At 37.1% G+C, this 24,664-nt stretch overlaps 1 protein-coding gene across 2 annotated transcripts in view; it reads right to left on the bottom strand.

Annotated features, from left to right (window-relative positions):
* Positions 1 to 24,664, bottom strand: part of CERS6 (ceramide synthase 6) — a 304,360-nt gene that overhangs the window by 54,864 nt on the left and 224,832 nt on the right. For both annotated transcript variants that reach the window (XM_069079812.1, XM_069079811.1), the window contains exons 7-8: positions 13,040 to 13,168; positions 6,769 to 6,875 (exon numbers count right to left, since the gene is read on the bottom strand). In XM_069079812.1, the coding sequence (XP_068935913.1) occupies positions 6,769 to 6,875; positions 13,040 to 13,168 (236 nt within the window). The remainder of the gene's footprint in view (positions 1 to 6,768; positions 6,876 to 13,039; positions 13,169 to 24,664) is intronic.

Genomic DNA, 24,664 nt, shown 5'->3' with positions numbered 1-24,664 from the left:
CTTGAAGTCCAGCCTTCATATGCTGAATTTGGTTTTATGGCAAACTTGGCTGAGAGGCATCTATTCTAGAAACATAAATGATATGCACATTGATTTAAAATCTTTTTCACACATTTTGCATGCTACTGTTGGAGATGAAATTGGTCACTCTGAAATTTCAGTGGTAATGAAAATGAATTTTATAGGAATGTATTTTGATACTTTGACATGTTGCCTTTTTTTTCTCCTTGCAATGAATTCTGCACTAGGAAAAAAATCAAGGCATCATCTCTGAATAGACGTTACTAGGATACTGCATTCTCTCTTTGTTGAGTCACTGCTCTTACTCTGGGGGAAAAAAATCCCTTCTGCATGAAATGTGAAAATATTTGCCATATAATAAAATTAAGCATCCATCCCTTCCATTCAAGTTGCCCGAGGCTGACTGCCTTCTTTTCTAGAAATCAACCTGAGGCTGAAAATTTTACTATCTTCCTCTACCTCACCTTGATCTTTTGTTAGATGATCTCTGCACTCTATTTAATAGAACAACCCTTTAACTTTGCATGTTGAATTAACATGATCATAAAGAAGAAGTCATTATAATATCTTAGCTCACATTAACTGTTTGTCTTCATTCTATAGCACAGTCTGAAGAGGTTAATTCTTAGCAAAAGTAAAAGAAAAAGGTCAGACTGACTTGAGGGCCGCTAGGAGGCGCCATAGTGGACAGTGCACTGGGCTTGGAATCGGGAACACTAGTCTTCATGAGTTCACATCTGGCCTCAGACACTTACTGGCTGTGTGACCCTGGGCAAGTCACTTAACTCTGCTTGTCTTAGTTTCCTCATGAGTCAGAGAAGGAAATGGCAAACCAGTCCAGTATTTTTGCCAAGAAAACTCCAAATAGGGTCACAACGAGTCAGAGATGACTGAAATGACTCAACAACAAGAAGAAGACAGCAAACCTATGCCAAATGGGGGTGGGAGGTACAGACACATACATGACAAGATGCATAAAATATCTGCTTTCTGTAAAAGTTTCTGAAAAATCAGTGGGAAGAAAGAGGTGGGGGGGGAGGGGAGACTGCTAGACTATTGGAACATTGGATCCATTATTCACAGCTCTACAGGCCAGAGTTTTAACTCCCTTAAGTATACCATCTTCCTCTCCAGTATTTATACTTCTGATTAAATGGCATTGCTCAATTTCTATTGAACACTGATGCAGTAAGTGCTTTGCTTATTTTAAATGGTAAAAATTTTTCCAGAGTTAAATTTCCATTTCTCCTCAATAAAATTTACTTGATGTAAGACGGAAGCATTATGAAAAAAATGTCCTGAAATTCCAAATGGTATAAAGAGCTCAGCTTTTGCCCCTTGCATTTAAAATGTACCATATAACACAAGCAGAAACACATATTTCAGAGTAATTTCTTAGAATTGATTTGGAAAAAAAAATCTATTCAGCTCTTACATATTTGTGAACTCTGAGACTAATCTGGTAATCACTAGCTATTCAGAAAAGCAAACCTGCAATGTTCCTTTGGTAAATGTTTCAGCTTGAAAAGCAAGTCAAAGAGAAAGCTAAACTTGACATATTTTTTTGGTTCCCAAAGACTTGAAAATCGTATTAAAGAGTCTGTTTGATAGCTGAATAGTCTAGGTAGCTCTATAGCAACTTAAAAAAAAATCCTGCCTAGACCTCTAGAGAATACAAATCTGCAATTAATTTCCCTACATTGCAGAATAGAGCACTGTAGAAAGTGAGATTCTGAGAGCTAAAGTTCTTTCAACTGAACCACAACAGAGAAAATGATGGATTTATGGTATTAAATCCACCACTGAAGTTATGCAATTGACTTCCACCCCTTTTAATAGAGGCTGACAGGTGTAAATTCGAGGTCAAAATAAGACCCACAACACTGCCCTGCCTGAACAGAGTTAACATGAAAGGATGCCAAAGTCCTCTGATGTCTCTAAAGGCAAGAGTACCTGGTGGCATGGAGAGACCTCAGAGCTATGACATTCATTCTAGTTCCTGCAGCTAATGGGTTAGCACAGAAATACTGCTACAGGGGAAATAAATGGAGGTTTGAGAATGCAGTCTGTCATTTACAGCCATTCTTTCTAGTAGCAGGGAATAGCACCAGTGACTTGCAGTAATCATGATTAACTCAACTGGGCTTTCTGGTGGTGGTTCCATGTTATCTGCTTTGTGAGCACCCATACTATGCAATGGGCCTGTGACTTCACTGTTATCAGGTACTCTTGGAGGGCAATTGTGGTAAGGGAACCCTCTCCAACAGTGCAGAGCAGTAGCTGAACTGTTCTGCAAATTATAGCCTTAGAGAGTTGCCTGCAGCAATGAGGGGTTAAGTGACTAGGCCAGGGTCAAAAAGCCAGGATGTAGCCAGCTGTCAGCTACTGGACTCAAACCCATGCCTTCCTGACCCCCGAATTGGCCCTCTATCCACTATATCATTGCTGCTTCTCACAACGGCAGTAATTAAAACAAAACATGGAGTCAGCACTAGCAAGAATCAGATTCTTTTCTTTATCATAACATACAATGATTATAGAGATGACATTTTAATCTTGTACCTAGCATAAATTATAACACACCACTATAACTTCTTACTAAACTACCACAAAGTGAATGCCCTAAACTACAATACTGGGGGTCAATTTAGTGGAAGAAAGCAGAAATAGATTTAAATGGCTTGTGTGTATGAGTAGACACACTAAAAGCATAATGTGAATTTTTGTAGACTGAACCTTGAAAGAGATGCCTTTTTCTTTTGGAGGGGCAATTGGGGTTAAGTGACTTGCCCAAGGTCACACAGCTAGTAAATGTTAAGTGTCTAGGCCACATTTGAACTCAGGCCCTCCTGACTCCAAGGTTGGTGCTCTATTCACTGCGCCACCTAGCTGCCCCCGCCAAGGCCTTATGACCTCATACACGTCCTATAACTTCTCTATTTCAGTAGCTCTCCATTAGAAAAAAGAAAATAAAAGTGTTCCTCCCTTCCCCCACATACAAACCACTCTACTCACAAAGATGCTGAAAAGATAACTGGCTAATAATAATATATACTCCTCTAAATATACATACTTCACTCACAAATATACTCAAAGCATAATAATAATAGGGTAATATAATAATAAGACAAAAGATATAAAAAATTGTTCGTGTAAGTATTAAACAACTTAAAATTTATTATTATCATCCCCATATGAAATCCTGAAGACAGACCAATCAGCTACTGGTATGACAGAAATTAATAAGACAGATGAGTTCATTTTGGTCAGGATCAATGTATTAATTTTCCCTTCAAATCGGCACTAACTTTCCTCTTTCTATTCCTGGCACTACTCTTCTCCCCTTTCACCTACACTTAAAGTCTTAGAGTTATCTGACTTTCCCCTGCATCCTCACATCCAACAACTTGGCAAGTTCTATTACTTCTTTGCTGTTGTTCAGCTGTGTCCAACCCTTTGTGACCTTGTGGACTGTACTATGTTTTTTTCTTAGCAAAGATACTAGTGTAGTTTGCCATTTCCTTCTCCAGTTCATTTTTACAGATGGGGAAACTGAAGCAAAGTTAAGTGACTTGCTCAGGGTCACACAGCTAGTAAGTGTCTGAGGACCAATTTAAACCCAGAAAAATGTCTCCAGGCCAGCACTTTATACACTATTGCTCTGAATTTATTTCTGATCAACAAGCAAGAACTGGTTAATGATGTGGGAAGGTTGGAAACCTTAGGAGAAACAGCCCTATATTTTAGAGGCCTGAAGTGAAACACTGGATATAGTTATACATAAACCCTCAGCTGTAGTAAAGTATATTTCAGGAATTTCAAAGCAAAGATAGGTTTGATCCCACGACCAGATACTGAAGGCAATGGTTCTTAATGTGGGGTCCAAAGATCTCCAAGGGGTTTGTGTGTAAATTTCAGGGAGTCCATAAATTTGGATGTGCAAAAATACATCTTTATTTTCACTAAACTCTAAATGAAATTTAGTATTTACTTCATTAGGAATGTAGGCAACATTATTCTGAGAAGATGTTCATAGACTTTAGCAGACTACAAAAGGGGTCCATGATAAAAAATAAAGATTAAAAAGATTAAGATCCCCTGCTCTAAAGAATATGACTTAAAAGAGACAAGAAGTTATTTAAAAACAAGAAGATACTGACTGTGTAACCTGGGCAAGTCACTTAACCTCTAACTGACTCAGTTTCTTCAACTGAAAAAAACGGGAATAATAACAACTACCTCACATGGTGGATCTAATGAGATAATATTTGTAAAAACACTTACTACATTGCCTAGCACATAGTATAGTTGCTATATAAATGCTTATTCTTCTCCTTCTGCCCTTCTTCAGAGTGGTTAAGAGACTTGCTCAAGCTTGTGACCCGAGAAACAGAGACAGACAGACAGACAGAGAGATAGAGAGAGGGACAGAGAGAGGGACAGAGACAGAGAGGGAGAGACAGAGAGAGAGAGAGAGAGAGAGAGAGAGAGAGAGAGAGAGAGAGAGAGAGAGAGAGAGAGAGAGAGAGAGAGAGAGAGAGAGAGAGAGAGAGAGAGAGAGAGAGAGACATAGACAGAGACAGTGACAGAGAGAGAGACAAAGACAGAGAGAGACAGAGACAGAGAGAGTTGTTCAAGGTCACACAAGTAGGATTTCCATCTAAGATTTCTGCCTCCAGAGCCCTTGTTCTTTCTATTGTGAATCTGTAAGATTCTGCAATTCTATGGCCTGCAGAGAATTTAAAAACTGAGCATGTAAAATAATGGTTTCCTGAAATAAAGGAAAACAACTGTGGCAAAGGCTATTTGATAATAAAATAAGTCCTAACTCCTTTGCAGGTTTGCTTTTTTTTTTTTTGTAAGTGAAAGCAGACTGTTTAACCAAGACTTATCCAACAACTAACTTTCGGGCACACTGAGAAAAATGTCACTGCCTAAGCATCCAACTACACATCTGTCACATGTTTCTTTCTTGGAATAAAGGAATAAAATTCTTTCTCTCTAGATGTTGCTTATCCAAAACTAAGCACTCGAGTAGTAAGGCAGCAATACCACTTCTTTTCCTGTGGGTACAAGGGTTGACCAGATATTGACTTTATTCTTTATATAGCCTCCACAAGTACCCAGGGAAGAGTTTTTGTGCCACTAAAATAGGGGGTACTAATAACAACATTTTCATTCCTGCAAGACTTATTCTTCCTCTTCTGGGCTCTGCGTTCTAGGAAGGTCAGCTCTGCCTAACACCGAGCAGAAATGGAAGGAAAGCTATTTCTCAATTTCAAGGAAAGCAATCAAGACACATTTCTCAAACACTGAATAAAGTCAAAAAGGACACAGTCCCTTCCCCATCTCCACCTCAACTTCCTTCTAATCCCAGCTAAAATCCACAAGAGTCCATTCTCTTTAATGTTGGTGTCTTGCCTCTGCTGTTTGCCTCCAATGTGTCCTGCTTATATCTTGTGGTTTGTAGATGCTTGTATGTTGCCTTCCCATCAGACTGGGAGCTCCCTGAGGGCAGCCACTGGTTGGCTGGGTTTTTTTTTTGCCTTTCTTTGTATTTAGTAGTTAGTGCAGTGGCTGACACATAGTAGGTACTTCATGTTTTGTTTTGTTTTTTACTTTATAGACTAAGGAGTTTATATTCCCTTGGGGAAAAAAAAACCTACATATAAAAATAAATGAGATTTCAGGAATATAGGAAACTCTTGTGTATGGAAACTTCCTCTACCAATGAATGTCAGTACTTTCTCTGCAACTTTTAGTCTTAGAGAGTTGTCTAGACCATTGGAATAAAATTCAAATAGAAATGAGACCCCTAACCCATATCTAAAGATCCCTGTGGCAGCATAGTGAATTAGAAAACCACATATCTATGTTCTTCTATATTTTTATTTTGGTAAATATTTCCCAAATACTTTTTATTCTAGTTCAGGCCACACTTGGAAGTGTTACTGACACATATTTGACACCTTCTGGCAACAGGCTGAATGTCACAAAATAAGTCAGAGATGGGACTTGACCTCAGGTCTTCCTGGCTCTGAGGCCAGTACTCTATCCATTAGGACAGAGAACAATGTCATCTAGACAAAGTAAATTCAAGGTAATTTCAGAAGAGAGACCTGATGACTGGGGGTGTGGGAAAGATAGGAAAAGCCCTCATGTAGAAGGTGTTACTTGAGGTATACTTTGAAGAAAATTAGGGATTCCTTGAGACAAAGGTGAGGAGGGACTAGAGATGATATGCTGTGCAAAATCATGGAGATGGGAGAAGGAACATCACATATGAGGAGCGATGAGTTAAGCCTGCTGGAATGTAGTCTTTAGTCAGATGGTGAAAGGCTTTAAATACCAACCAGCAGATTTGTGTTTTGTCTTGGAGGCAATGGGGAACCACTCATCCAAACCACTAGAGGTTTTTGAGCAGGGGGATGTCATGGTTAGGTCTGTGCTTTAAGAGTATTACTCTGGCAGTTAAGAGTCTTAAAATGGAATTCAGGCTTCCTAGCAAGAACAAAAACCTCTTGTGTCTCTGGAGCGTCTCTATGTCTCATCCTTTCCCTGTCCTGTCTTGTGGTAAGTATTGACAGGAGCTAGCCCTTCTCTGCTTAAGATCAAATATCTTTTCAACCATATTTCCCTTATTTTAGTCCAGTTCTGTAGGAGAACCAGCTCATCACTATCCATGGTGTTAATTAAGCCTATTTTGTAGCACTGAATCATTTCAGGAAAGAAGATTAGCTTACTCACCAGATAGGAAATATACCAAGTCTTGTGGTGATGAAGACTATTGCAAACATGACAAACATTAGGTCACACAGTTTTTGAAACTTGGCATAATTTGCCATTTTGGCAGCCTGTAGATAAAAGAAATGTAACATTAATTTAGTGGTACTAGCAAATGAAAAGCTTCTATCAATATGCATAGACCTCTCCCAAGCCACGACTGACCAGCTGCATCATAATGCAGATGGATTTGAAGTACCAGCCATCAATATTTATAAACCATCCACGGTTTACAGGAGATATATCAGTCATCATAATTGAATATACTGATTCATTCAAATTTAACAAATTCTGCCACATAGAAAATGTTTAACTGTAAGGTTGAGCTAAGATAAGGATGAGGGGGAGATTCTTGTTGATATGGAGATGTATGACTTATTGCTTCATTAATTGCCATTAAATAATAATGGAGATCCAAGTACTGAAGTTACTCAACACTATCTGGAATCTTTTCGTTTTATTGTCTATTCCCATTTGTAAGTAAATGTTTGCTTGTCCTTTTTATGGGTACAGTGGGAGTTATGGGAATGTACTCCCTGACTTGTTATCATAAACTTTAGAACAAAGAACAAAAAGCTTAGATCTTGACATTTCAATGAATCTCTCACAAGTCAACTAGGTAAATTAACTTGAACATTATTTCCTTTTAAAAGGAAGACTCACCAATGCTGAAAGTGACTAATGGTGAGATGTACTCCAATAATTTAATAATGTGATTTTAGACCACTTTCACTTTGCAAGTCAGCCTACACACGGAGATGATATGGATGCCTTAATCTTGCATTTCTTAAACTCATCCATTTTGTGAAAAATTCATTGATGGTCTAGATATAAACATCCTACTTCCCTCCTGCATATTTGTGCAAAAGCATAAAATGCATTCTCTTCTCAACTTGACCTCTCATAATTCATATCTTCTTTCAAGACAGTTCAGGGGCTACTTCATCTGTTAAACCTTCTCTGATCCTACCAGTTACTATCACTCTCTGAGACTTCAAATTTTCTGATATAACTCATACACGCACACATATGTATATGTATGTGTACAGAGCTGTATCTATATTTCTAAATAGAGATCTCCCAGCAGAATGTAAATTCCTTGAAGGTGGGACCATTTGTATTCAAGAGCCTAGCACAAAACCTTGCTAATAGGTGCTTCCTAAGTATGAGCTATTGTTAACCAAACACTTCTGAAATAGTTAAATATTTCAAGGTAAAAGTGGTGAGGCATGTGAGATAATGAATAGTATATCTAGGACACACAATCTTACACAGGGATGTGAATGAAGGGCTGTAAACCCAAGGTACCAATCAATGAACTTATGATATCATCCTCCATCTTGTAGAGGACTACATTAGCTGAATCCACGCTCAAAAGCTTGTTGATAACATTTACGTGGGTTGGCAAACAAGTTTAGTGTACAGCATTTATTTTTAACTCCAGCACTTAAAATGCTGTAATTTCTCTGCTTAGAGTGAAACACAAAGAGATGAGAGAATCACACAGGTCAAAGAAATACTTATTAACGAAATGACATCTAAGCAAGCGAACTACTGATTTGTTGAATGGCTTGTTTCTGTTCTAACAAAAAGAGTGAGAATTAGAATTCTTTAAAATGAATGAAAAAAATGCAAAGGCAACTTACTGGTTATTTCTGGCCTAAATAAACACAGAATCTCTCATGTCTTACGTAGCAAGTGGATTTTCTAGAGTGCCTTTTTATATGTCCAATGCCCATGCTGATCATAAAGTTTATTTCTTTTTAGACAATATTCAACCTGTCACTATCTCTTTTTCCTGGATAAAAATGGAAGGTTGAATAAAGAGGATTTCAAGGCTGCAGGTTGCTGCCTGATTTCCCATCTCCAAGGGCACTTAGACTTTAACCAAATATCAACCAATTTTAAAAGAACTGTCTGTAGGCTTTTTTCTTCCTTTATAAAACATTACTATGAATATATTTTATTATTTTTATTATTATTCAATGGAGCTACCAACAAATGTATCTTTCCTATTAGAACCAGTTTTCTTTTATAAATCATAGGATCATAGATATAGCATTAGAAAGGACTTCAGAGGCCATCCAGTCCAATTCTCTGATTTTACAAAGGAGGAAACTGAGGCCCAGAGAAGATGAGAGATTTTCCAAGACTGGCAGCAAGCATCAGATATAGGATTTTAACTTTGACCTTCCCATTCTAGTGCCAGCATTCTTTACATTGTACCACAAGTCACCTCTTATATCAAACTCTTTAATAAAGCATGCTATATTTTTTAAGTCCGAAACATCTTTATCATGAAGTGATTTCCTGGAATTTTGTCTCTATATTATTTTATATTATATTATATTACATATATATATGGAGAGAGAGAGAGTGAGAGAGACATATATACATATTTCCCATGGTGTCTAATAGGGCTCAGGGATCACTTTCTGTAACACTCATAGTACTGCAGCTAATAGGAATTCATTAATATAATATAGATTCTAAGGTATATTGGGTCTATCCAACTGAAATCTGTACTGAGGTACATTGATCTTTTTCCAAGTTAGGAAATCCTCAATATCATGTTAAAAGTAAGGTATTTAATTAATTAATAAAACAAATTGACAAGATGGTGGAGTAGAAACAGGACCTCCGTGCGGCTGCAGCTCTCACCACCTCCAATACATGTAAAAGGGGACTCTGAACAAACTTTGTAGCTATAGAACCCACAAAATGACACAGAGAAGCTAACCTCCCACTGAGGACAGACTGGCAGGCTGGCAGGAATTGGCCAGCACAGCCCTCTGGGAGCTTAGCCTAGGCCCACATGAGCCGGAGGTTTTAGCCACATGGTGGGCCTGACCAGCCCCCGGCTGGAGGGACTCCAGATCACCAGAAGCTGTGGCCATTTCCAGATTTATCAACACATAGATGCAAAGGACAAAGTGAGAGTGTGGACTTTGGGACCCAGTAGTTGGGAGTGCATTGGCTTTTGTCTCTGGGGTGAGAAGCCGCTGAGGACTGCGGCACAGGCAGCTTCATCTCCTGGCCTGCAGAGTGTAGGCGGACCAAGCGACCAGTCTGAGAGGTAATCGCTCTTGCTTTAACATGCTTGGATCTGGATTGCTGTCTAGGGTGGAGGTCCTGGGGTGTGCGACCAGCTTACTAGAGCGTGTGGAGGCTTCAGAGAGGGCACCCAACTAATACCTCTGGCAGCTGAGAAAACCCCAGCGTTTGGGACAGAAGCTCCCCTGTCTGGTGGCAGAGTCCTACTGTGGCAAAAAGCCCAAAAGTCAAGTAATTGAGTGGCAACATGACCAGGCAAAGGAGGAAAAGCAAACAGAAGAATCCAACATTAGACTCCTATTTTGGGGACAAAAAGGATCAAAGCATGGAACAGGAGGAAGACAGTGAAGTCAGAACTCCTGCACCAAAAGCTTTGAAGGAAAATATGAGCTGGTTACAGTCCACAGAGTACCTTAAGAAGCAGATAAGAGAAGTGGAGGAAAAATTGGGAAGAGAAATGAGAATAATGCAAGAAAATTATGAAATGAGAGTCAACAGCCTGACTGAGGAAAACCACACCTTAAAAAACAGACTAACTCAAATGGCAAAAGAGGCTCAAAAAGGCAATACGGAGAAGTATGCCTTAAAAAGCCAAATTTGCCAGATCGAAAAAGAATCTCAAAAGCTCACTGAGGAGAATCATTGTTTCAGAATTAGATTGGAGCAAATGGAAGCTAATGACTTTATGAGAAATCAAGATGCTGTTAAAACAGATCCAGACAAATGAAAGAATAGAAGACAATGTGAAATATCTCATGGAAAAAACAACTGACCTGGAAAATAGATCCAGGAGAGATCATTTAAAAATAATTGGACTACCTGAAAGCCATGATCAAAGCAAGAACCTAGAAATCATCCTCCAAGAAATTCTCAAGGAAAACTGCCCTGATGTTTTAGAACCAGAGGGCAAAATAGAGTTTGAAAGAATCCACCGATCACCTCCTGGAAAAGATCCCCCCCAAAAAACTAGGAATATTGTAGCCAGGAGAGATTATTACAAGCAGCCAGGAAGAAACAATTTGAATATTGTGGAAATACAATAAGGATAACCCAGTATCTGACAGCTTCTACACTGAGGGAGCAAAGGGCAAAGGAGCTGTTATTAAAACCAGCAAAACTGAGTATCATGTTTCAGAGGAAAATATGGTTATTCAATGGAATAGAGGACTTTCAAACATTCTTGATGAAAAAACCAGAGTTGAATAGAAAATCTGACATTCAGATACAAGAAGCAAGAGAAGCATGAGAAAGTAAATAGGGAAAAGAAATCATAAGGAACTTATCAAAGTTGAACTATTAACATTCCTACATGGAAAAACGATAATTGTAACTGATGAAACTTTTCTCAGTATGAAAATACTTGAAGGGAATAGAAATATATATGTCTATATAGGAGGGTATATGGGCATATGAATACATATATGAATGTGCATATATATGTTTATAGGTATACATAGATAGAGGACAAAGGACCAATTTAATAGGAAAGGATGATACTTAAAAGGTGAAATTAAGAGGTGAGAGAGGAATATAATGAGAAGAGATGGGGAGAGACAGAATGGGGTAAACTGTCTTATATAGAAGAGACAAGGGAAAATAGTTACAATGGAGGGGAAGGAGGAAGGCAAAAGGGAATGAGTCAACCTTATTCTCATTGAATTTGGCTCGGGGAATGAATGAAATACATACTAAACAGGGTATCTCACCCTACAGGAGAGTAGGGGGAAGGGGATGAGAGGGGGGATGATGGAAGGGAGGGCAGGCTGTGGGGGAGGGAAGTTGGAAGCGCCCACTTTTGAAAAGGTAAGGGATCAAAGTAGAGAATAGAACAAGTGGGAGATGGGATAGGAGGGAGGGAAATATAGTCAGTCTTTTACAATATATCTGCTATGTTAATGTTTTGCATTAGCTACACATGCACAACCTATACTGAACTGCTTATCTTCCCAGTAAGGGTGGGTGACAAGGGAGGAAGGGAATGATCTGGAATTCAAAGTTTTAAAATCAAATGTTTAAAAAAATACATACATATATATATATATATATGTATATTATTAAAAAAAAGAAAGAAAATTAAATAAAACAAATTGAGTCTCTAGGAATTAAGGACTAGGTTTGAATCTGAACACTGAGAAGTAGCATGTAGAGTATTGATTTTTTTTTCCACTTGCATTTACCATTTTATTTTCTTCTTTACTCCAATGTTTGTATTTTAGTTATTGTTTTTTTTTTTTACAATATTGATTTTGAGGGTACAAATCCCATCTCTCCTACTTGCTACCTATCCAACTTTGGATGAATCACTTAATTTCTCTGGGCTCCAATTTTTTTATTTGTAAAATGAGGGGCTGGGTTAGAAGGTCATTGAAGTTCCTTCCTGATTGAAATCTGTGATCCTAGGAACTATTCAGTAGATATTAGGGATAAATACCATGCCTTGAGAGGAAAAACAAAAACAAAAAAATCCTCTACTAAATTATTCCTATTTAACAGTGTGAATACCCAATGGATATCAGTGTGATGGATGTTTGTGTGAGTTACAAACTAATATCCTCACAGGTATTTTTCATAAAATGAATAGGATATGTTACTTTTGGGGGTACCTCAGTTCCAATATTTACATACAATTTGATGTTTGAGTATACATCATACTCTGAATATTACAAGTTGATATTTAAATTGGTAATAAGGACTACAACCATTACAAACTCCTTTCGTGTATAACCCCCTTTAAAAAACTGAGAGAAAGTGGATTGAAAAAAGGAAAGCACTGTTGGGAACAGTTCCTAATACATTGTTATAGTAAAGAAAACAAAGCCTAGTCAATTATGAGTAGGAAAATCATAAAAAAATTATGAGTAGGAAACCATAATTATGATTTCCCCATTGCAATATCTTTTAATAGCAAGGGTGGAATAGTAAAAAAAAGTTTCATTACACTTTTAATAAAAAATCCTAACATGATAAAATATTTATTGTATAAAGCTTTTTATTCACTAAATTATAGATGCATTTGTTTAAACTGATAAGGAAATGCTCTGAAGTTTCAAAGCAAGAATTACTTATAATTACAATATCCTCCAAAATGCCAGCTTATCAGAACACAGAATACTATGGCTTGCTTGGTAGGCTTACTGACTTATCTGCTTTCCAGTGTTAAAAGACAACCAAGGGCTCTCACCTCCAGCAAAGCATCAGCTGAATCATGGAGACACATGACCAGGGTCCCCACTCGGGCCATATTGTTGACATATGAAAAGGTGATCAGAGAAATGCTTGCAAGGTGATGCAGGAACATAACAACAAAGTCCTTCAGGAGAAAAAAAAACACATTGATATTAGGCCTTGGCAATAACATAGCATTTCCATGTCCATCTAATATGTTGCATCATGCTTTGCTCAGTGCAAGGTTCATTTTAATATTCCTAGAGTTTATAACACTCCCAGAGGTCTTAAATGACCTAAGCAGGATAAACTGCATGCCCTGGGGATATACAAAGTAAAGAAGCAAAGGTTTTATGAACATTCCCCAATTCTAACTCAATGAACCAAACTATATATAAATATTGGAAGTGAGACATCCCCAAAATAATATGCCTTATTGATATTATGAAAAATCTTCGTGGGAATTGAGTGAAAAGAGTGTTGCATTTGGACTGGGAAAGCCTAGATTTGAATCCCAGATCTGACATGAATTGTCTGTTTGGCTTGAGGCTAATCAGTTTACCTCACTGAGGCTTATTTTACTCATTTGTAAAATGAGGCTGCTATTGGACTGTATGACCTCATTCAGCTCTAAAATTCTGTGACTCCTCTCCTCTTTCTACACATTTTGTTGATTGCATGAATTCTCATGGATTCCCCTATCATCTATGCAGATGACTCCCAAATCTACAGATTCAATCCCTGTTTCTCCTGAGCTCCAATCTCTTACCTTCATTTCTCACAAATACCAGCTTAACAACTCCTCTTGGACATGGGAGGCATGTTAGATGTATGGACTTATCTGAAACTCAACAGAATTGCTGCTAAACAGAATTCATCATTTTTCTTCCCAAACCCTAGCTGTCTCCTAATATTCTTTTATGTGCTGAATGGAGACCATTCCTTTAAGTTCCCAGGTGCAAGTTGGGTCATCCTTGTCCTTTCATTTTCTCACATTCCTATACCTGATTAATTGCCAATACTTGTCCATTCTACCTCCTCCACATCTCTCAGATTCTACACTTTCTCTCACCACAATAATCCTATCCTTGGCCCCCATCTTCCGTCACCTGGACTATTGCAACAGCCATCCTTCCAGGTCTCTCTGAATCCCACCTCTTCCCTCTCTAACTTGTTCTCTTCATAGCTACCATGTTGAAATTCCTAGAGCATATATTGGATCCCATTATTCCTATGCTTAAGCAAAGCTGCAATTAGGCTAAACTACAGATTCTTCTGTTTGACATTTACAATACTTTAAAATCAGGCTTTAGACAATTTTTCTGGTCTGATTACACATTATCGCCCTTCATGCATTCTATGATCTTCTGCCCTGCTTACTTTCCATGTATACAATATTCCATTTTCTGTGCCTTTCTTTATAAAAGCCTACCCATGCCTGGATGGAGTGTTCTCTTTCCTTACCTCTGCCCCAGGAAGTCTTTGCTCCCTTCAAGTCTCCATTTGAATGACATTTCTTTTGAGGGGTCTTTCATGATCCCCTCCCCCATTTAGGATCCCCCAAGCACTGTGTATTTATTTTGTATTTATCTTGTATTCACTTTGTGAACATTCTTTATCTTTCTAATAGAATGTGAGCTCCTCAAGGGTAGGAAGTGCCTCCATTTTGTATCTATATTAGGCAGGGCCTAGGACAGTGCAGATACTTAATAAATGCTTATTTATTGATTGTCTATCATGCCCTGATACTCTTTCAGGTCTACCATGTATCTAGCATTATGGTAAACATCAAGGAACTATGTATGGATAAAACAGAGTATTAAATAAAATATTAAAATTTGATTTAGCCTCAATTATGTGACCTTGAAAAAAATCCTGGTAGCAGAGAACTTAGACTAAAGCATATAGTTTAAAACTCTAGTACTTTGCTTTGCTGTGATCTCCAATGACTAAATCCTCAGTTTATAAAATTATTTTTGTCATTTTAAGAAAGAAAATTACTACAACCCATTATTACAGGAGAAAGAAAAATGATTCAGTAGAAAATGTGGAGTTTACAAAGTTACAAATCACAGTAGTACTTAAAAACTGAATTGTAGCATATTAAAGCTCTAAATGATCACTTCAAACCACTGCTTCTTTATTCTCCATATAAGGAAACTAAGAAACCAAAGTAAAATGACTTGTGTAAGGTCATACAGTGGCAAAAATCTGGATTAGAATTCAGTCTCCTTTCTATGGTACTGCTAGCCTCTTAATATCATGCTGTCTCTCTCTTAAAGAGAAAATTTTGAGGACCAAACCACAAATCAGGACTAAAAATCTAATGGACATTTTGCTCAGGCCCTATCTATTCTCTGAGTTTCCTTGAAACTCTGAAGTACCTAAACAGAAATTTCCTGTCATTCATTTCACTTTCAGCTCCCAGGTGCAAGTTGGGTCATCCTTGTCCTTTCATTCTCTCACATTCCTATACCTGATTAATTGCCAATGCTTGTTCATTCTACCTCCGCCACATCTCTCAGATCCTACACCTTCTCTCACCACAATAATCCTATCCTTGGCCCCCATCTTCTGTCATCTGGACTATTGCAACAGCCTCCTTCCCGGTCTCTCATTTTTTCGCTTGAAGTGAGAAGGAGAAAGAGTAGGCTCTTTGGAATGCCAGACAAAAGAATGTGACCAAACAGCTTTTAAAAAGTAAGGTGGCTGGCACCAAGATGAGAAAAGGCAGGGAGTTAGCTGAGCTCTGCCCAAAACCCCTCCAAAAATCTTTAAAGAATGATATAAAATAATTTCTGGAGCAGCAGAGCCCACAAAAGGACGGGGTGAAACAATTTTCTGGCCAAAGACAACTTAGAAGGTTGGCAGGAAGAATCTCTTGTGCCTGTGTGAGAACAGAGTATAGTCCAGCACAGGCCCCATCAGTATATACCAGGTCCCAGCAAACCAGAAGCAGGCCTTGGGAGCCAAGAAATCAGCAGCAGCAGCAGCTCCTTCGGGAGGTCTCAGCCCACAGACAGTAAGGCGGGTCAAACAACTGACTGGTCAGAAGGAGATCACAGGGGTCTTTTTGCTAGCACTGAAGCAGGCCTCTGTTGCTTTGCCCATACCTGGATCTGGGTCACAGAGCTGGGTGGCAGTCCTATGGCGAGGAGGAACAAGAGTGTAGCAGAGCTTGTAGTCACAGTGGAGGCGGGGTCCTCCTCATAGTTCCAGGACAGAAAGTAGTGCTTATGGTCACTCACAAACTAGAGTGGAGGCCATGAGAGTAGTAAATGCACCTGTCCTTAAATCATACCAACTTGGAAGGATTGAAACTCACAGGTCCCTATAAGTATATCTGAAAACAGCTCCACAAAACTCCTGATACTTGGGTCAGTGTGCCCTCCACCCTGCAAGCAGAGTTCTATTTTAACAAAGAGTTAAATGTCAAGTAATAGGTTGATAAAATGAGCAAACAACAGAAAAATACTGACTATAGAAAGTTACTATGGTGATAAGGAAGATAATATATATATATATGAGATATACTCATATATATATAAAAATATATGAGATACACTCAGAAGATAACAAAAATCAAAGCTCCAACATGCAAAGCCTTTACAAAAAATATGAATTGGCTTCAAGCCATGGTAGAGCTCAAAAAGCATTTTGAAAATCAAGTAACAGAGGCAGAAGATAAACTGGGAAGTGATGCAAAAAAATCAAGAGAAGTGAGCCAACAACTTGGTAAAGGAGACACACAAAAAATACTGAAGAAAATAACACTTTAATAACAGACTAGACCCTATGGTAAAAAATGGTACAAAAAGTCAATGAAGAGAATGCTTTGAAAAAAAGAATTGGCCAAATGGAAAATGAGGCACAAAAATTCACTGAAGAAAAAAAAATTCCTTTAAAAGTAGAATTGGACAAATGGAAAAGGAGGTACAAAAGCTCGCTGAAGAAAATAATTCCTTAAAAATTAGAATTGAGCAAATGGAAGCTAATAACTTTATGAGAAATCAAACAAAAAACAAAACCAAAAGAACAAAAAAATATAAGGCAATGTGAAATACCTCATTGTTAAAAAAAAATTAGCCTGGAAAATAGATCCAAAATAGATTTTTAAAATTATTGAACTACCTGAAAGCTATAATAAAAAGCTTAGACATGATCTTTCAACAAATTATCAAGGAAAACTGTTTTGATATTCTGGAACCAGAGGGTAAAAAAGAAATTGAAAGAATCTACTCATCACCTCATAAAAAAGATCCCAAAATCAAAACTCTCAGGAATGTGACAGCCAAATTCCAGAGCTTCCAGTTCAAGGAGAGAACATTCCAAGCAGCCAGAAAGAAACAATTCAAGTATTGTGTAGCCACAGGGAGGATAACACAAAATTTAGCAACTTCTACATTAAAGAATCAGAGGGCTTGGCATGTAATGTTCTGGAGGGCAAAGGAGTTAGTATTACAACCAAAAAAATCATTTGTCCATCAAAAATGAATATAATCAACAGGGGAAAATATATATTCAATGAAATAGAGGACTTTCAAGCATTACTGATGAAAAGACCACAACTGAACAGAAAATTTGACTTTCCAATACAGGACTCAAGAGAAGCATAAAAAGGTAAACAGGAAAGGAAAATCATAAGGGACTTAATAAGGTCAAACTGTTTACATTCCTGCATAGAAAAATGATACTTGGAACTCATAAAAAACTTTCTTATTATTACGGCAGTTAGGAGAATAAAGAAACAGAAGGCACAGGTGTGAGTTGAATATGAAAGGATGCTATCTAAAAAAATAAAATTAAGGGGTGAGAAAGAGGAATGCATTGGGAGAAAGGGAGAGGGAGAGGTAGAATGGGATAAATTATCTCACATAAAAGAGAAGCGGAAGTTGGGGAATCTATAGGGGAGTGAATAAACTTTACTTTCATCAGAATTAATTCAAAGAGAGAATAACATACATAATCAATTGAGTATGGAAATCTATCTTGTCTTGCAGAAAAGTAGGAGGGAAAGGGAATAAGGGAAGGGGAGGGGTGATAGAAGGAAAGGCAGATCAGGGGAAATGGTGATCAGAAGTAAAACACTTTGGAGGAGGGACAGGGTGAAAGAAGAGAGAGAATAGAATAAACACAATGGGGGGACAGGATGGAGAGAAATACAGTTACCAATCAAAACTGAAAAAAATCTTGAAGCAAGTTTCTCTGATAAAGGCCTCATTTCTCAAATATATAGAGAACTAAGTCAAGTTTATGAGACTAGGAGCCATTCCCCAATTGATAAATGATCAAGAGATATGAAGTTTTCAGACAAAGCAATCAAAACTATCTATAGCCATGAGTAGGTGCTCTAAAATCCTATTGATTAGATGAATGCAAATTGAAACAATTCTGAACTGATTCAACCATTCTTTTTTTTTTTTTATTTTCACATTAGTCATGTTGTAAAGGAGAATTAGAACCAATGGGAGAAACCCCGAGAAAGAAAAAACAATAACAACAAAAAAAGAATAAACAGTATGCTTCAATCTGCACTCAGATTCCATAGTTCTTTTTCTGGATGTAGATAGTATTTTCCATCACGAGTCTTTGGAGTTGTCTTAGATCCTTGCATTGCTGAGAAAAGCTAAGTCTATCAAAGTTAGTCATCACACAATGCTGCTGTAACTGTGTGCAATTTTCTCCTGATTCTATTTATCTCACTCAGAATCAGTTCATGTAAGTCTTTCTTGAAGTTCACCTGCTCATCATTTCTTATGGAACAATAGTATGCCATCAAATTCATATACCACAACTTGTTCAGTCATTCCCCAATTGAGGGCATCCTTTCAACTCCAATTCTTGGACACCACAAAAAAAAATTGTTATAAACATGATTCAGCCATTCTTTAGAGCCATTTGGAATTACTATGCACAAAGGCTATCAAACTATGCATACCCTTTGACCTAGCAGTGCCACTACAAGGTCTGTATCCAAAAAGAGAGAAAAACCAGAAGGGAAAAGGCCTTACATGTATGGAAATATTTTTATCAGCTCTTTTATGATGGTAGGGAGTTGGAAACTGGGAGGATGCCCATCAATTGGGGAATGGTTGAACAAATTGTGCTTTTTGATTGTGATGGAACATTATTGTGCTATAAGAAATGAACAGGATGCTCCAAAAAAAAACCTGAAAAGACTTACATTAGCTGATGCAAACTGAAATGTACTGTGTACAAAGTAAAAGCAATATTGTGAGATGATCAGCTGTTAGGTATTCTCAACAATACAATAATCCAAGACAACTCTGAAGTACTTATGATGAAAAATGCTATCCATCCCCACACAGACAGCTGATGCTGTCTGAATATAGATTGAAGCACACATTTTTAAACTTATTTTTGAGGGTTTTTCGAGGGGTCTATATTTTCTTTTACAATATGACTAATACAGAAATACATTTTGCCATGTCTATATATGTATAACCTATATCGAACGGCTTTTCGTCTTAATGAGGGGGCTGGGGCAGGAGGAAGGGAGAGAATTTGAAACTTGAAGTTTTAAAAACAAATGTTAAAAATTGGTTTTACATGTAATAAGGGAAAAGTAAAATACTAAATAATTTTTTTAAATCTAAGCTGCTACTGAGGTTTTTGTTCACATTTTATAGTGCACCTTTTTGTTGTATTTATCTAAAAGACTACAGGATAAAGAAGGTGCCCTTGAATTAATTTATTTAGAAGCATCCTTTCACTGGGAAGTTAATGACAACTCATTAGCAGCACATTCTGAACTACGAAGTTCTGTGCTACAACCATTTTCTCAAAACATTCGACCAACTGAAGTAGATTTGATTGACCAAATGTTATAATAACAACAGCTCCTTAAATAGGCTCAAACGGTATGGTCCCCAGGAGGCAAGAGGAGAAGGGGAGAGTGAGACACTGTTTCAAATGGTCTCAGGCATTCTCCTTTGCCCAAGCTTAACTTACACATTTTTAAGTCCCATCAGCCCAGTAGCTAATCAAAGTGTTTCCCACAACTCCCATTGTTCAGTCGAGGATGTCTGCTTTTGGCTGCTTGAAAAATAATAAAAGAATTTATCCTGCTCTTTAATTTAGAATGAATAAATATAAATTGATTAAAACATTTACTGAGACTTAGGAATCATGTTGTAATTATGTTTCCTTGTTTATAGTTGATAAACATCAGCAAACAATGCAAAGCTCATAGCAATAAAGTTCCTATAAAAGCATTGTTTTCAGACACTGTACACATATTGCCTGTAAACACAAATCCATAGATTACAAGTGACTTTTCCATCTAAATCCCCAGGCACTGTAATTTTTTATTTTTTTATTTTTTACATTATTGGAGGGGCTCCGGTAGGTAGCAGGCTCAAAGACTGCCTGTGGCAGGAATTCCATTTTCAGTACCAAGATCTATCAATATGAATGTGGGAAAATAAAACAAATAAAATTCTTAGAGTTTTAGAACATTGGGCTCCTTAAGGGGGCATGTCACAATGAAATGTCATTTCTAAAGAACTTGTTCTTCCACATTTACATGTACTCAGCCCCCAATTTCTCCCATAACTCTTGTATACATTAATTTAGTTAAAGACTGCATCAGATTGAAATTATAGTTTTAAAGCAAATTGTTAGTTTGAATCCTACAAAACCAGAATAGGAAGATGCAGTCTTTCTAGTACAATGGTGGGTGACATCATGAAAAATGATCAGTGTGTACAAACATGCAGGGTATGGTTAAAGACGTCTGTAAATGTCTGGGTCCATATTGGAACTCATGTCTTCCTCCCTCCAGAGCAAGTACTCTTAACCATTGTACCACCTGCTTCTAACAGATCGTTAATCAATTCAGGAAGCAAAAGGGTCAACACAGCTTAAAATAACTCTAATCCATTTCTGCAAAGCATAGTAATAGTATAAAACTTTGGAGTCTTTGAAACCATCCAGAAACATGGGAATTTTTAAAAACTCTAGCAGATCATATTTTTTTCTTTCCCATAATACAATGAGTTGGTCACTTCTAGATACATTAGATTTGGGAATAAAAGACTCTAATAACGATTGTAATTGAGTTTGCTGCCAATCACCGTCAATATCAATGAGCAATATGTTTATGCTGCATGGACTTCAAATTTTTTTTAAAAGACTAAGATATAAGGGATGGTGACCACCCATTTCCCAGTTCCACTGAGCTAAGAAAAGGTAGTGACTCGAATCAAACAACTGATGGTGGGAATTTGGAAACACTAGAAGAAATTACTGAGGGAATATATGGTTCTTTTAAGGAGATAGATTGTTGGTGAGGAGGGGGAAAGGCATTTTATTTATGAACAATGGCATATAAAAGACAAAATAGCATTGTCAACAATTTTCTAATCTATCCTTTTTTGTCCCTTCACTTTTTAATTTTCCAATTGAATTAGGTTTGACTTATTAATACTCTAATTTTTTAGTCCAATTCAATGCCAATATTTAACAAATGTAAAATAAATATTTAAAACAGGAAAAGGGAAGAGCTTCTAAAATTAGTAGAGTTCTTCATTTGCTATGATTGTTTACCTCTATTCCAGGCTAAATTTAAGGAGATTAGATGGTGTAATTTCACACTGGAAAAGGATCTTAAAGACAATCCAGTTCAGAGGTAATTAAGTTTTTTGTGTTATGAACCCCCTCAGTAGTCTAATGGGACTTATGGACCCCTTCGGAGAATGATGTTTTTTCAATGCTTAAAATAAAATGCAGAGGATCACAAAGGAAAACAACTATATTGAAATACAATTTTAAAAATATTTCAAATAACAAGTTCAAAGAGCCTAGGTTAAGAACCTCCAATCTATCCCAACATTTCACATGGCAGTAGGAGAAAGTGAGAACTTCATAGGCTAAATTATTTTCCAATAGCCACAATTAGTTAGTAGCTGAGCTGGGATTATATCATCAGGCCTCCTAACTTCTAGTTGATTGTTATTTTTAATGTCTATTGTCATTTCTAATACTCCATGACATTATTAACTTTACAGATCATTTATTGAAACCAAGACTCAAAAGGACTGCATAATAAAGACAACTTTATAGATTCTAGACCAACCAAATGGTTGCAGATAGAAATTTGTTAACTAGAGTTGCTCAGCATCAAAGAACATGAGGAAAACTTCTAATATAATGTCCTGTCTCTCATAACAATTCATATGGGTACAAGTCTTTTAAACTATCTACAAAATATGATTATTTGGGTATGTTACATTCAAATGACCTGCTACACAGACTACAGTGGAACAATATCAGAAGAATAATTTCCTACAGAGATCCTCAAATTTAGAATTCTTTCTTATACCTACACTTATTACATTTATCTTAGAACAAATATTTATAGCAAAACTGTAAATCAATGAAAAGGAGAAGATTGGGGAACATCAACCTGTTTGTGAGTACTGGCAGGTACTACTCAATTCTGTTGTTGCTGTTTAGTCATTTTAGTCATGTTCAACTCTTTTTGACTCTATTTGTGGTTCTCTTCACAAAGATACAAATGGCAAGGAGAGATTTCCTTTTCCAGCTCATTGTATAGATGAGGAAACTGAGGGTTAAGTGTGGTTAAGTGACTTGTCCACGGTCACACAGCTAGTTAAGAGTCTGAAATGGGATTTAAACTAAGATAAATCTTCCTGACTCCTATCCTCTGAGCCACCTACTCAATTACCTGACTTCTAAGGGTTGAAACCATTAATATTCCCTCTTTCAAGCTATACCTCGATTCAAATTGATTTTAATACCTTTTTTCAGGATTTCATTTTTTTCATCTCTGAACTTCTAAAAATAGACATAAGGCTATGAATTATTAAGTTATATGTCATATTCAAATGATATATTTATTGATGATGAAATTCAAGAAATTAGTAAACTATTTCAAGATTAATATTAAGGGTTTTTTTTAAATTTTGCAATGGTCTTTTTTCAATTTTATTTTTAAGTGCTCAAATTGACTTTTTTTTTTACTATAACACTCTTCCCTATGCACAATTCTCACTCTATTGCTCCCTATTTCCAAAATAAAACACAGCCTTTCCCACACTAGAATGAAAAAAAAATTTTTTCCTGCTTCATCAGGACTCAGATACAGATTTAGTCTGTCAGGGCAGGATATTTCATGTGGTCATTATTCATTTATCCTGTAACAAACATAGCAGTGTTGAAAAGGATCTCCCAAGATCAATAAATAAGCTTTAAGGGAAAAGGAAAATGACTTATTCATTCTAGTTTTGGCATATTTGAAGATGTGTATATCAAGAAGAAATTATTAGTTGTTTTTACCAAGCTGGGGAAAATGGATTAAAATTTATCTACTCTGGATCATATAAAAACCCATTTCATACCAAGACAGTGTAGTTTTAACCACTGGATGTTTAGAATCGACCACACTGGAATAAGACAAATTTAAGCCAACAAACAGTGCGCTAAGGGCAACATCTGGCATACTTGCACTTTTCAGGGCATTCTTTTACTGGAGGAATAGAGCTGCTCTTTGATTTTCAAGAGTCAACATAAATTACTGCACTATGTGAACTGTTCAATGCTCAACAAATCTAATGAAATTGTGATTCATGAACACCAGAAACAGGCATACAGTTCTGGGGATGTTCCTCAGGAAGCCATAGCATGAGGAACCTGGTGACCATTCAGAGAAAAGCAACTACGGTGAGTGATGGGGGGAAAGGGAGCAAAAGCTACGTATACGGATTGGAAATCTTCAATGTGAGAGTCAGGGAGAAGATGATCAATCTATAAAATAATGACTTTTGCTACCAAATCCAGTCCATTAAAGCTCTCTTCCTTGAAGTTTGATCTGGTTTGTTTTTTTTTTTTTTGGTGGTGGGGGCAGGGGTAGAGGTAATAGAGGAGGGAGTAGCAGGTAATATAAAACACTTTATCAAGTAGCAACATTCTATTAGTTCAGTATATCGATGAACTCTTCAGTGTTAGTACTCCTTCTAAAGCAGGCATTTTTCATTTTTATCTTTGTACGCCAATGAGATAGGTTATGATCATGACATGTTACAAGGGACAATGGAGGTCTGAGGGAGAACAGGTAGAGGTAAGGCCCTCAAAGTTGGTGTGGATAGTATTTCAAAGTTCAAGTCCCCAACCTACAGAACTGATAGGAAAATTAATCCAATTGGAGTTGGAGAATGCTATGGATGAAAGCCTTCTCTCAGGCAGCAGCTAGAGTATAAAAGTTTCTTTATTTCATGAAAAATGGAAGTATCTGATAGCCCTAGGACATATAAAATGAGTCAGTGCAAAAGAGGAGTGAAACCTTCTCTGACCTGGCAGACTGTTCCATAATGGTCATATGTGTCACAACCTGAGTGTCCTCTCCAGGGAGAAAAAGAGAGCCAGCTCTACATCTCTATTCTATATTCAACAACTATATCCTGATAAATTAGGTAAACTGATTTTTAAAAAAAATTGCATGTGCCTAGTCAGTCATTTTTTCCACCACAGTACTTGGTTTGTCTCCCTGAGTTTCCTAGCACACCTCAGCACCCAACACAGTTCCTTGGACACTATAGAAAAATTTTTTTTTTGCTTTTTTTTTTTGGAGGGCAATTGGGGTTAAGTAACTTGCCCAAGG

Source organism: Petaurus breviceps, unplaced genomic scaffold, assembly GCF_028583685.1.
Source record: "Petaurus breviceps papuanus isolate PSGF00001 unplaced genomic scaffold, PetGlider_PUasm1.0 91133, whole genome shotgun sequence".
Taxonomy (NCBI): domain Eukaryota; kingdom Metazoa; phylum Chordata; class Mammalia; order Diprotodontia; family Petauridae; genus Petaurus; species Petaurus breviceps.
Note: the sequence above shows the minus strand (reverse complement) of the source record. Positions and strands in the feature narration are given on the sequence as shown.